Source organism: Orcinus orca, chromosome 10 (assembly GCF_937001465.1).
Source record: "Orcinus orca chromosome 10, mOrcOrc1.1, whole genome shotgun sequence".
Taxonomy (NCBI): Eukaryota; Metazoa; Chordata; class Mammalia; order Artiodactyla; family Delphinidae; genus Orcinus; species Orcinus orca.
Genome location: NC_064568.1, coordinates 42976477 through 42990999, shown reverse-complemented (window position 1 = coordinate 42990999; position 14523 = coordinate 42976477). Strand labels below are relative to the sequence as shown.

Genomic DNA, 14523 nt, shown 5'->3' with positions numbered 1-14523 from the left:
CACATCCACATTTGTCTGTGTGTGCATTTAAGTCTCCATGTCCCTTTCCTGAAAACTGCCCCAGGGATAAATGGAAGCTTTAAGGTGGGCTATAGAGCCCTTCAGAAGGGGCCTCACAAATAGGTGGGAGAGACCCAGTGCTCCTAAAAGCAAAAGCCCCCCAAAGGCAACAGACTTGGAAACTACAATCCCACCACATGATGAAATTCTGAGCACCAGCACTGGAAAAAATGGGGCTGTGTCCTCAAGTCCACTTACCTGGTCCTGGCACAAAAGTTCAATTTTCTCCTCTGCCAACACAGCAATATCCTCTTCTTTTTCCTGTTCTCCTGGTTTTTCATTATTAGAAGAGCTAGTGGTTTGAGACTCATTATCCAAGTTGATGATTTTCTCATAGACGTGTTCCATTACTTTCCGGACTTGAAGCATGTCACTAGCAGAGAGTCTATCTCTGTAAAAAGCAAGGGCAGATTGTGACATCTGGAAATCACTGGATATTATCTCTTCCATATTTCTTGGTGTTAACATTTGACAAAGATAAAACATACCACAGAAACATAAACCAATAAATGTTCTTAGTCATTGCCGTAATCCATTTTTAGAATCGCCAATAGATTTTCTATAGTGTCCTCCCCTAAGACAGATTATGTGCAAATAAATGAGATTAAATACATATTCTTAAACCTTCTATATACATAAGGAATAGCCTTCTGGGTTTTATTCCCTTAAAGACTTTCCCAGAGCATGGGCAAACTAAATGCTCATGGAAGGGAAGGCAGCCCCTGGTGCTTACCAGGCTCCGATGATATATGTGCTCATTTCTCCCAAGGCTTCCTCCTCCTATAGCCAAGCCCTTGAGTTTCAACTGCCTGTCTGATCTCCAGACCTACCAACACAACAGCTAGCTAGGCAGCTCCAGCTGGATGTCCCAAAGGCACCTCAAACTCTACATGTCCAAAACTAGATTCAGCAATTTCCTTACCCCCAAGCCTACTTCTGTATCTCTGACATCAGTTAATAATGGTCAAACCAAGTAGCTAAGGCTCATACTCTGAAAGTCATCCTGAACTTCAGTCATTAAACCTAGTTGAAGTGATATCCAGAACTTGCTTTAAAATAATCGTGTGTGTGTGTGTGTGTGTATGTGTGTGTAGGCAGGTGGGTTCAGTGGGAGGGAGGGCAGGTAGAGGTATAGATGAAACAAAATGTTTAGCCATATGTTGAGAATTATTTAAGCTGTGTGATGGGATAATGGGGGTTCATTCTCCTATTGTCTTTTTTTGCATATGTTTGGAAATCTCTCTAACAAAAGGTTTTAAAGTCCTACTGATTCTACTTGCTGGGATACACATCAGTGAAACCTTGAATGTTCTTTCTGACTCCCCTCCTAGCATCTCCTGGCCACCCCTCCATCCTATGCTGCAGCTACACAGGTCCTTGACAATTTCAATATCTTATGCAGGCTCCTACTTCCACATCCCTGATCGAACCATTTTCTGGACCTGGAATATCTCTCTCTTGAAGTTCTATCCATCCTTACATGTCCAGCTCAAATTCCATGTCCTTCAAGAAAGCTTTCTGGAAAGCTACAGCCAAAAATTCATTTCTTTCCCCTACACTCATCATTCCGTAAGTATCCATAAAAGCAGTTACTATACACAGACTGTGTCCTAAACTATGAGAGACAAAATCCATGTTTTACTTATTTTGAACATCTGCAGCTGGCCACAGTAGGTACTTGGTATATGGTTAAATTATATAAACTTTCAATATTATGAAATTAGCCTTAGATCTAGTACTTGCCTCCTGTGCTATAAAAGCAATTATAAGGAATTTTTAAAAATCTCTGGCAATAAATTAGATCAAAGTATCACATGACACTCCATTTACTTACTTTTTTAAGGTTTTTGCTCCTGAAGATGCATGAGGTTGGAGGTAGAAAGGAATTTTGTTGAATTTGGGCATATTTTTCTGAAACATGAAAAGTGAAAAAAGGTAAGATAGTTTCTGTTAGCTGATAAACTAAAATGATGTCAACAGGAAAACCATCCACAAGTTAAGTTATTTCACAATTAAAAGTGACTGTCTATGAAATTTATAATAAGCAATCAAATTATCTACGTCAGCCTTAGTAAAAAGGTATCAGAAAAGTATAATGTTTCATTTTGTAATAAAAGATACATAAAGACAAATTATATGCAATGTCAGTGGCAATATGAAATTGCAGCATGGATCTTCTCTATTAACAATTCAAGGAATGAAAAGGAAACAAATTTTAATTCTTTAAGCTATACAAACCAAAATCTGAGTTCTACATTAAAATGCCCAAACAAAAAATTAAGTGTCTTGCGAGAAACCCACAACATTCACCTTTGAGCAAAACCATATGCTCTACGCTGGTGAGGCCCATTATCCAACTGAAAAGGCCAATCAGAGTCCTCCCACTTTCTTTTCCTCTGACATCAGAGTAAGGTCTGAGGTTTTAAATGAGTGGAAACTTCAGCCAACCACCTAGATGTCCACCATGAGGTAAACCACATACTTAGATGAAGGATAAAATTAATTGGTCATCTTTTCTCTGGGGATTAATCCTCTCCGAGCCTCCATATCATATCCTGTCTGGATGTCTCCTCTGAGGAATGAGCCACAGGCCTAAAGTCAGCAATGCATCCAGGTGAGTTTAACACTCAAAGGAAGTTGTGGTTTATGGGGAGCTCGGATTTAGAGAGGACCACAGAATATCTACCAGGTGTCAGACCAGTTTTAAGTTCTTGGAGGTATATCTGGGACAGGAAATGAATTTTCTGCAGGTTCTAGAGATTAAATCTCTTTTCATATATCTTTAGAAATATAGGTCAACAGCACATAAAAGAGTCTAGAAACAGACCCATGTGTGTATAGAAATTTAGTATATGATAAAGATAGCATTTCAAATTAGTAGCAAAAGTTTATTCAATATATTGTGTTGGCACACTGGCTATCCATTTGGAGAAAGTTAGCATTCTACTTCACACCAAACAGAATAAATTCTAATAGACTGAAGATCTAGACACAAACCATTATCATAAACATACTAGAAGAGAATACAAGAAGAGAACATTTTTGCTACTTTGAAGTGGGAAATACCTAAGCAAGACATGAAACTCAGAGTCAAAAAGGATCTGGTCATATAAAAATTAAAACTCTTTGCCTGCCAAAAGACATCATGAACAAAGTAAAATTCAATTGAGAGGCAAGATAATAGTCAAAGGGTTAATATTGAATATGAACAACGCCTACAAGTCAGTAAGAAAGACAAATAACCCAATAGAAAACTGAGTAAAGAATGCAAATAGGCAATCCACAAAAGAAGAAATAAAAATGGCCAACGTGAAAAGATGCTTAACCTCACCACAAATGAAACCAAAACCAAAAAACACATTAAAACAATGAGATAATATCTGCCTATAAAACAAAAATCTGCCTATCTTTCAGCAAAGATTGTAAGTATCCAGCACTGGGCACTCATACACTGTTGGTAAGAGTGTAAACTGGTACAGCCTTTGTGGAGGGCAATTTGGCCACATCTATCGAAATTTAAAATGTGCATACCCTTTGATCCAGCAATTCCACTTCTAGGAATTTATCCTAAAAAGTACACAAAGATATATGTACAAGGATGTTCACTGAAGCATTGTTTGTAATAGAAAACACTGGGTACAACCTAAATGTCCATTTATAGGGACTGGCTAAATAGATCTTGGTACATTTATACAATGGAATACCTTGCAGTCATTAAAAAGGAATGATCCATATACAGACATGAAAAAATGTCCAAGATATATTTTTAAGAGAGAAGAGAAAAAAAAAAACAAAAAAATCAAGTTGCAGAACAGTATATATAGTAGGAGATTTTGTGCAAAATAAAATGATCTATACACACACACATATATACACAAATAATATATGCTTGTGTACGCACAGAAAAAACTACTGAAGGCTATGCATTAAACTACTAATATTTACTACCTCTGGGAAGAAGAATAGGGAGTGAATAAAAGAGAAACAGTGATTGGGAAAGGGATGGGAATTTCACCTTATTCATTTATTATTTTCTTTGATAAGCATATATTATTTATATAATTTAAAGACATAAAGAGATATATAAATAATTATTAATACTTCTTCTGAAACTTTGGAACTGCAGGGAAGCAGAAGAGGATTCCACTTGGTAGTGTAGTTTTAATTAAAGATTACACAGTCTAAAGTAGTTCTTAATTGTCTTCATGATTTGGAAAAAAATAAAAGGGCAAAGTGGGAATGGAGGATACTTACATCCACAGTGATGTCAATTACCCATTGTGGCACTGTCTCATTCAGAAGCATGGACTCAGTCTCACCCCCAGAGTCTCGGCAGAGCAGCCTAAACATAATCCAACAGGTAGTAAGTGACAAAACAAGCACAGATCCCAAAATCATTGTCAATAAACGTTAGAGGGAGGGACTGTTACAGAGTTCATTTAGGATAACCCTCACTTGACAGCTGAGGAAATAAAGTGAAGGCAGGCAGAATGACTCACTCTGCTAAGAGGGAGAGCAAGTCCTAAAACTCAGGCCCCCAGATTTTGAGGCCAGACATATACTACAGCTGCCTGATTCCCTGGGTGAGGATAGGAACCTGGGTATAGGCAAAGCACTTGAGAAAGGTCGTCTGCCAGTGCTACAGAGTGTGGCACTCCACACACAATGGGGGTCAGGTTTATTTTTGGTAACCACACTCTCAGGAAACCATCATAAAGGAAGAAAATTCTGCCCTCAAGGGCAAGACAAACATTTTTCTTACTTCTGGCCCTACAGAAGACTCTAGTAGGCTTTCCCCCATGACTCTCCCTGGGCCTTGGCTGGCAACTTGGAGATGAAGCCAGTCTAGCTCTTGCGTGCAGGGCCTCATGAAGGACTGCCTCACTCCTCAGGTCGGGCCACTGTTGGGCACAACAGTTCCCAAGAGCAGCCCAGTCCATCTCCCCTGGCCAAGCCTGAGGGAAGTTATCTACTCTGATGCTGTCCTGTGGGCAGACACTTCCGGTGATGGTTTCCTGCAGAAACCACTAAGAAGCTGCCTCAAGGCAAGCTATCAACCTCATTTGAACACTAGAGGCTCAGCTCACAATTAGAATGGGGTCTAATAGCACCAGACACTTAACTATGTCATGGAGATGAAGAAGCTTCCAAACCCCTGACACCTCTAGAAGTTAAACATGTGCTTGAATGAATAGTTCTTGGCAAACAGGATGCCTTCTTAGCCCTTCTTACCCATACCTGAACAAGGTGCGACCTCCAGCTTCACCAAAGATCACAGGAGTGTGTGGGGGCACCTGGAAATAGCCATTTCCCTTCTGTACTCGGTTCTCCTGCTCCCCATTTACTAGGAAAAGGTACAGATGGTGTCAGGATCCAGAGTTAATGCTAAAAACACAGACTCTAAACATTTCATTTCCACAGAGCCCAACCATTGCAAGATTTTTTAAGTCAAAATCCTGTACGTCAGTCAGAGACAAAAATAAAGGTAAAAAAACAAAGTTAAATTCTTGAAAATAAGAAATATGGCAACTTGGGATGTACCTCATGAGAAATGACTACATTTTAGAGGATTTTAACAGAAGAGATTAATGTCTGAGATTTGAGACAAAAACATAACCGTCTATTCAGCCACAGGTAAGTACAGGACAGCCTCTTTATAAACGATGATCTGCTCTTTTTTTGCTGCAGGGACGGGATGGGGCCGGTAAAATGCCGAGCTCAGAAAAATTTCTGTCAGAAAAAACTTTATGGTTAACGGCAGTCACAACTAATGGCAGAGGTATCAGTGAAAAACAAAACCTCAAAGAGGTAATAATCTCATTTTAACTGCTCTCTGCAGACTTCATTTCACTCTGCTTTCTTTGTAATCTTTTGAACGGAGTGCCGTCGACCCCCACTCAAGTGCCAGCTTGTGCATAAACACTTCCCTGACGAATCTGGAAGCAGTCTTGCCCTCTGCAACCTTACAGCACTCTCAGAACCTCTCTCACAGAACCTACTCTCTGATCTCATAATGCTGATGTAAGCGGCCCTTTGCCCAACCAGAATGCCAGTCCCTGAAGGGTAGGGTCCATGCCCATTTATCTTTATTACCCCCACCTGCAACACAATACAGGCCTCAGAATACTTGAACTGCTCCCCAAGTATAATCTAAGCAGCTCTTGAGTATCCACTGAGCATGGTGCAGGTGTAGCAGAAGATTACCAGACACATAGAGTGTGCAGTGTCCTGAGCTCTGGCTGGGTCCTGCCCTGCCTTTACTATGCCAGTTTGATTTTAAGGATGATTTGGGGTTTCCTGTGACTTTTTCTTTATACCCCCAACCAAAGCCTGGATCCAAGAGGTGCTGATTGTGCCACTGTTTTGTTTTTTTGATCTTTTTCTTTGAATTTTGTTTTATTTTATATAGCAGGTTCTTATTAGTCATCTATTTTATACATATTGGCGAATATACGTCAATCCCAATCCCCCAATTCATCACACCACCCTACTCTGTGCCACTGTTTTTTGTTTTGTTTTTAAAGATTTTTTTTGATTTTTTTAAAGTCTTTATTGAATTTGTTACAGTATTGCTTCTGCTTTATGTTTTGGTTTTTTGGCTGCGAGGCATGTGGGATATTAGGTCCCCGACCAGGGATTGAACCCGCAACCCCTGCATTGGAAGGCAAAGTCTTAACCACTGGACCACCAGGGAAGTCCCTGTACCACTGTTTTTTCATTACTTAATATGTATTATTGCTACTTGGGCCTCTGAGGGCACCCTGTCATGTTACAGATGGAGAAAAACAAGCCAAGAACAGGAAATGACATGCCCATAACTACATGGCTGATAAATGGCAGAGCCCATACCAGAACCTAGCTTGCTCAACCCTCTGTGAAGAGAAATTTCCACTGAATTTCTCTGGCTCACAGCCCACTGTACAATTCTAAAGGGGAATAAAGTGGGCCAGGTGACAAAAGAAATGACATCACGGGTGGGGTCAGTGCCCTCTCTATGACAGGGACATCAGGAGACTGGCTTTCAGAGAAAGAGGTATGTCATCCTTGCAAAACAGATTTAAACTCCAAAAATCATTCTGGATGAATCAGTCAGCCAGAACAAAGTCTCTGGCAGGAGGTCCTCATCACTGGTGACCACCGTAAGTGGGCAATCTTCAGAGAATCTTCAGCAGATAAGTCCTCAGTGGGTGGGACTTAAGGTTACATACGAGTTGTGAAATTTTAAGATTTCTTTTCCCCTTTCTTTAATGAAACTGAGCCAAATTCTCCTCTGCTTCCCAGATAAAGTTACTGCCACTGCCTGTGGCACACAAAGCTTTTCAATGCCCTCAATGACATTAATTCTTTACACATACTCATTCACTTAACCTGACACTTCTGAGTTGGGATTTGAATTTTTGAGCCAAGATCAGGTAGATCATCAGACTAGGTAATATCTACATTTCAAGCCAATGTGAAGTTTGACTACATAAGGACAAACCTGGCTTTTTGATGTTAATTAGCGAGCACTGGAGGTAAATCTAGCTGGTCCATGGATACCCTAAGAAATATCTTTGGAATAACCCTGCTAAGCTGCCTACGTTTAAGGACAAAGGTCATTTGAATACACAGGGTTTATTCTATATATCTTGTGTATAGAATCTCACTGATTAAAAGCTCTCTTGGAATCTCAGTTAAGACTGGATGGATGTTCTCTAGGATGTGGAAGGGAGGGCAGTAAATTGGGCACATCACATATATTTATTATGTCACACTTTAGCAAATGCTTAAAATAATTTTTTTAAGAAAACATTCTCAGGATAACAAACAATCTAAGTATCCTTAACTTCTGAGTAAATTTTAAATCAATTATCCTGATATAAAAACACGAACCATGGTTTACTTCATTTTCTTCTTCATCTATTGGATTCACATGCGTCCTAGGCCAATATTCTAGGAGGGCCTGGAGTAAAAGTCCGCCTAAGTTCACTGCAAAAGAGTTAATATAAAAAAGAAATGGAAAAGAGAATCATTAGCTTTAACCTAAAAATAGAGGGAAAGAAGTAAAAATTAAAAATTTCCACAAACTCTGATGTTACATTCTTAACCCAATGCCAAGGATGTTTAAAAGCAAGATTTAGAGATATCACGAAGTCTATTAAAATTTTATCTTAGAATGTTTAAAGCTGTGATAATATGGAGCAAACACATATTCTATTTGGTTGTTCAGATATAGCCATTCTTTAAAAATGAACAAACAAAAACAGCAACTATAGTCTTTAAAGGGCTATTTCCATACAAAGCCAATACACTATATTTATATATATCAGGTATTTCTACATGCTACATTCATAATCAACAAAATGTAATAGACTCTTATGAAGATGAGTCTCTTCTCAACATGCACAAGAATTAACTCAATATGGATTAAAGACTTGATGTAAGACCTGAAACCATAAAACTCCTAGAAGAAAACACAGGCAGTACGCTCGCTGACAATGGTCTTGGCAATGATTTTTTTGGATCTGACACCAAAAGCAAGGGCAATGAAGGCAAAAATAAACAAGTGGGACTACATCAAACTAAAAGCTTCTGCAGAGCAAAGGAAATCATCAACAAAATGAAAAGGCAACCTAGTGAATGGAAGAAAATATTTGCAAATCATGTATCTGAAAGGGGTTAATATCCAAAATATATAAAAAATTCGTACAACTCAATAGCAAAAAAACTGAACAATCTGATTAAAAAATGGGTAGAAGATCTGAATAGACATTTTTCCAAAGAAGACACAGACAGTCAACAGGTACATGAAAAGATGCTCAACATCATTAATCACCAGGGAAATGCAAATCAAAACCACAATGACATATCACCTCACACCTGTCAGAGTGGCTATTATCAAAAAGACCACAAATAACAAATGTTTGAGAGTACATGGAGAAACAGGAATCCTTGTGCACTACTGATGGGAATGTAAATTGGTGAAGCCACTGTGGACAACAGTACGGCAGTTCCTCAAAAATAAAACTATTATATCTAGTAATTCCACTTCTGACTATTTATCCAAAGAAAAGGAAACCACTAATTCAAAAAGATATATGCACCCCCATGTTCACTGCAGCACTATTTGCAATAGCCAAGATATTAGAAACAACCTCATTGTCCACTGATGGATGAATGGGTAAAGAAAATGTGATACACACACACACACACACCACACACACACACACACAGAAATATTATTCAGTCATAAAAAAGAATGAAGTCTTGCCATTTGCGACAACAAGGATGAACCGTGAAGGCATTATGGTTAAGTGAAACATGTCAGACACAGAAAGACAAATACCACTTATATGTGGAATCTAAAAACAAAAAAGCCAAAAAACAAAGCTCACAGATACAGAGAACAGATTGATGGTTGCCAGATGTGGGGAGTAATGGAATGGGTAAAATGGGTGAAGGGGGTCAAAAGGTACAATCTTCCAGTTATAAAATAAATAAGTCATGGGGACGTAATATACAGTGTGGCAACTGTAGTTACTAATACTGTATTACATATTTGAAAGGTGCTAAGAGAGTAGATCCTAAAAATTCTCATTTAGAAAAAAAAATTTTCTGTGTATGGTGATGGATGTTAACTAGACTTATTGTAGTGATTATTTTACAATATATACAACTATTGAATCATTATATTGTACATCTGAAACTAATACATTATATGTCAATTATACTTCAATAATTTTTTTTTAAATCGGGGGGGAAAAACTGTTTCCTACATTCACTTTCCTAACCTAACAGACTTCCCACATGGTTTAAGGGTAGAGAGTGTGCTGCATGTTTAATTGTTAAAGCTAAGCCATAGATTGTGAGAAAAATCAAGATCCCCAAAACATTTAAAATGAATAGTATTTTCCATTTCCATATGAGAGAATATACAAGTTTCTTGAAAAATGATTTTTGAAAAACCCAAATATTGTTTAAAAAAAAAAGATGAGCCCATAAAAAAACAGCACAGATCCACCTTCTCTTTTGGAAGGAGAAAGGGAAAGAAGGACACTTAAACTCACGTTTTGGATCTGACCCGTCAGGGCTGCTAAAGCCAGCATCTTTTGCAGAAACCCAAGCAGCAAAACAGTCACTCTCATCCAAAGTAATTGTCAACATCTGTCAAAAGAAAAAAATTGTTAGTGACATTCCATGTGAATACATTCTCCAAATAAGTCTCTAAACCATTACTTATTTGTAGTATTTAACTAAAGTGCTAAGCCACAGATTCAGAACCAAAATGTGTTTCTGCGTGATTCAATGCAACTACAATTTAATATACTGGCATATGAAAAGGCATTTAAACTGCATAAAATTTTTTCCTTTCATACATAAAAACACAGGACTCTATAACTAATCATACTTAATTTTGAGCTATATTAGAAATTTTCAACTATCCCAAATCGCACAAATATCAATTGCTAACTTACCCCTGTTTTTAAGTCTACTGAGAACCAATTTGGTACATACACCATCTTAAATCTTTTCTTAATTTCATCTTCAAAATCCACTTTGCCCAGATCTTCAACTTTACATGCCTATACATCAAAAATAAAGTATGATAATTATCAATGTTAAGTGGTCAACTGATTTGATTCTGACTTAGCTACTCAAAATTTTACACATTTGCCTAAATATAATGGAGTCTTAAATACATTCCAAAAAGAACATGGTCAAATATTTTTATCTTAAAGCATTTACCTTTAAGTAACTACATCCTATTAAAATTTTAAATTAAAAAACCACAAACTGTTCTTTTTTGGGAAACTGTAACCTAATTTTGCTCATACTGATATAGTATACCACCACACTTATCAGGAAGCAATGTCAAATGAAGCAAAAAAAATCTTCAAGGAACAAATAACAGTTTATAAGCACTTTAGGAGAATTGTGAAGCTATCAATACCTTCAGACAACAGCTATAATATAGGCAGCAATTTTAAGTTTCTCTTTCTTGACCATTACAATCCTTTTTATTCATTCCCTAAATATCTATGCTCCCCAAAAGTATGTCCTGAATGTCCCCTCGTGCCATGGAGCATTTCCAATCACAGTTCATCTCAATCCTGAACAATATCACAGAATGTTCCCTCTACCTATTCTTCCTAACAGCAAACTGGCTCTTTCCTGAGGGTCCCATCTCATCAGCTGTCTTCTCAAAGGGTGACTCTGCATCTTCTCCTACATCCCGTAACTCTCTAATGGCATACAGAGACCATCATTCCACCATCACTGTGTAAAAACTCCTATTTCTTTGAGCCCGTATCATTTAGCTGCAGTAAACCGTACCCTTTTCCTCACAGCCATCTAGCAACCTCTGTGCTCACTCTCCCTCATCTCCCTCATTCAATGGCAACTTGAGCCTGGCATAATGTCTTAAAACCCATCTTGAGATCTTGCTTGCATCCTGGACAATATGAACATCCACATGGACAACACACAGGACAAGATGGCCTCTCAAATCCTTGATAGTATTCCCACTATAAATGTACAGTCATTAATGCTACCTGGAACTTGTTTCCAAAGTCAGTCCTCCACAACATCTTTGTCAAATCTCTACTCTCCTCATACCCCTGACCTTGCTGCCACCACCTCCCTCACTACCCCCAGCACATGACTCTGACCTCTACTTCTCAAAAAAAGAGAAGCCTTGACAGAATCCTCTTAACTTTCTGCTACTGTTCTTCCTGGTGCAAGGAAAAAGGTGTCCCTCCTTTCTGTGCTCTGGATCCCCTCACCTCTTGCTTCTTGGGGACCTTGTACCATCATTTACTTTCTCATGTGTCTACGGGCTTCTCCTCACGAACAGTGAACCATGATCAAATTTCTCCCATCTTAAAAATGCCTAAACACCAAAACAAAACCTTCCCTTGACCTTCTCATGCCTAAATCTTCTCCAGCTACTGCCTTTCCTGCCCATCTCACCAAAGCCAAATTTCATCTAAGACTGTCTCCCCTCAAATTCTGTTTCTTCACCTCCCAAACACTATTCAACCCACTCTATCTGGCTTTTGCCCTTAGATCTCCCTAGAAACTGCTCTCCCCAGACACCATCCTCTTTATTGGCTAGATGCATGTGCACGTTCCATTCCAGTGTCTCACACAAACTCTCAGCAGGCCAATGCAGCTAACCACAAGCTCCTTTCTGAAACGCTTAATTAGTCCTTGAGCTCTTCGTTTTCTTACCCCTTTTTATTACACACCTTTGTGGCTTCCTCTTTTTCTAAAAATTCTTGAAAGGGAGATGACTTGGTTTGTTCTATTTTCAGTATAGATGTATCCCTTAGGAACTCTGACCTTTCTCATGGCTCCAATTATAATCCACAGCTGAAGACGGCTGAACCGATTTCTCCAGCCCAGTTCTTTCATTCGTGCATTAGGTTGTATAGCTCTCTGCCCAGCAAACACCTCTACCCAGATATCTCACATAAATCCAAATCCGTTGTCTTTCTCACCATGTCCCTTTCGCCCAACAATGCTTTCTCCTCTTATGTTCTCTGTATCACTTCCACTCACCAAACTAATCCCGAAACCTAGGCTAATCTCTGCTCCTTCCTTTTCTTGATACTCCCTTTTATTCAAGCATCACTCTTATCTATAGGCCTAAATCTCTTTCTAATCATTCTGTTTTTTTCCCCTTGTTCCCACCCCACTCTAGAGGAATATCCGATATTTCGCCTGTATTAGTACAACAGCCTCCTAACTATTATGTGTCAGTCACTACAGTAAATACTTCTCAAACACCCCCTTAACATTACCAAGAAATATGGACCATCCAGATTTTAGGAATAAAGACAAAGGTAAGCATGTTCTGGAGATCACTTGGCTAGTAGCTGGCAGAGCCAAGGTCAGAATGCAGCTCTAACTCTGAGCATATGGTCCTAAATACTCCTGACTTCCATATTTCTGTATAATGCCATGTCTATTTTGCCTGATCACTTGATCTTAAAACCTCAAGGTCTAGTGTCTGGATATGGGAAGCTGCCAGGGACACAAAAATGCCAATGATGGTGCATGCCAGCTGAGCGCCCCATCTAAGTAGAACTACCTCCCATTCAGACAGCAGGACTCTACTCAGTCTTCAGCTAATTAGACCAAGAGAGGACATCAGACTCATAGGCAGAAAATCAAAGAGGAACTGGCTCGATTTGACTTTGTTAGATACTCTGGAGAACATCAGATGCTGCGCAGCATGAGGTAAAGCCTAGCCACAGGGCAGAGCTAGGGCCACATTAGTGGTGAAGCAGCCAAATTCCTACTGATGAGGTCCTTTAGGGCTATTCTGAATCCTCTCCGTCTTCACAGAACCCCTCTCTGAAACAAACGTGAGTTTCTGGTCCCCTGACAAGCACATCTCTACTGTAGGGAAAAAAACCAATCGGAATTTTTGGAGCCTACTGCAATTAAATTTTCCACTCAACTAAGGTCTCTTGTTCTGAAGCCATGCTCACCAAGCAACTGTTCTGTAATGTGATTTCCCACACAGCTGCGCCACAGTGGGGGAATGTGTTAGTCAGGCCAAGGTTTCCATTCAGAGACAGTCCCCTTTTCCGAGAAAGAAATGTGTTTATTCTTTGGATCCAGAAGTTAACTTAAGTGAACCTCTGTTCCTTATAACCAGGAACCTAACCAAAATACCAGATCTTTTCAATTCTTCCTTTAAAATATACCCAACATCTGTCTCTTCTTTTATTTTTGGATCAAATCGTCTTATTGAGGGACTCCAGGGGAGGGTGGAAGGCCTGGAGGACAATGAGATCTGATGTCTTCGGTCTGGCCAGGATCTCTCCAAGGCTTCACAGTGGCCAAAACTCATCCATCTCTTTCTTTAGATCCTGAAGTCACTATGCTTAAGACAACTGACTTCCTGACTTCCAGCTTCTTTCCCATGATACATACTGCTACTGCTCTGAACATAGGGTTTTCCTGCTCTAAAATCATCTATGATTAAGAATCTTTAGGAAGTACCAAAGAAAGGCCAAGCCTGGAGCCTGAAATTCATGACTTTTTGGTAAATGACGTGAATCTCATCTTTCATCCTTACACACCCCTACTACTCTTATACTTACTCTGGTCTCCAGCTATACAAAACTGTTCACCTGGCCCTGAATAAGTATGTTTTGATTACCTTCCTCTTGTGCCTTTGCCATTCACTCCCTCTTCCTAAAATGCCCTCCCATAATCCATCTGCTGGAATCCTTTAAGGCCCTGTTCAAACGATTTCTCCACTGTGAGGTTCTCCTGATTTCTCCAGTTGTAAGTAATCACCTTTGTCCATAAGCTATCTTGTGCTCTGTTGTCCCTCCTACAAAAAGGGATCATGAAATACACTTTTTCATCATTTGTGACCCTCAGCACAGTTCTGTGCACACAGTATTCATTCATTCCAGAATTTTTTTTTTTTTTTTTTTGTGGTATGCGTACCTCTTACTGTTGTGG

At 39.1% G+C, this 14523-nt stretch overlaps 1 protein-coding gene across 4 annotated transcripts in view; it reads right to left on the bottom strand.

Annotated features, from left to right (window-relative positions):
* WDR48 (WD repeat domain 48) overlaps nucleotides 1-14523 on the bottom strand; it is a 43733-nt gene that overhangs the window by 2582 nt on the left and 26628 nt on the right. For all 4 annotated transcript variants that reach the window (XM_012536028.3, XM_049693615.1, XM_033401958.2 and 1 more), the window contains 7 exons: nucleotides 10515-10622; nucleotides 10107-10203; nucleotides 7933-8028; nucleotides 5299-5404; nucleotides 4315-4402; nucleotides 1895-1971; nucleotides 259-451 (listed from right to left, as the gene is read on the bottom strand). In XM_012536028.3, coding sequence (XP_012391482.2) covers nucleotides 259-451; nucleotides 1895-1971; nucleotides 4315-4402; nucleotides 5299-5404; nucleotides 7933-8028; nucleotides 10107-10203; nucleotides 10515-10622 — 765 coding nt within the window. The remainder of the gene's footprint in view (nucleotides 1-258; nucleotides 452-1894; nucleotides 1972-4314; nucleotides 4403-5298; nucleotides 5405-7932; nucleotides 8029-10106; nucleotides 10204-10514; nucleotides 10623-14523) is intronic.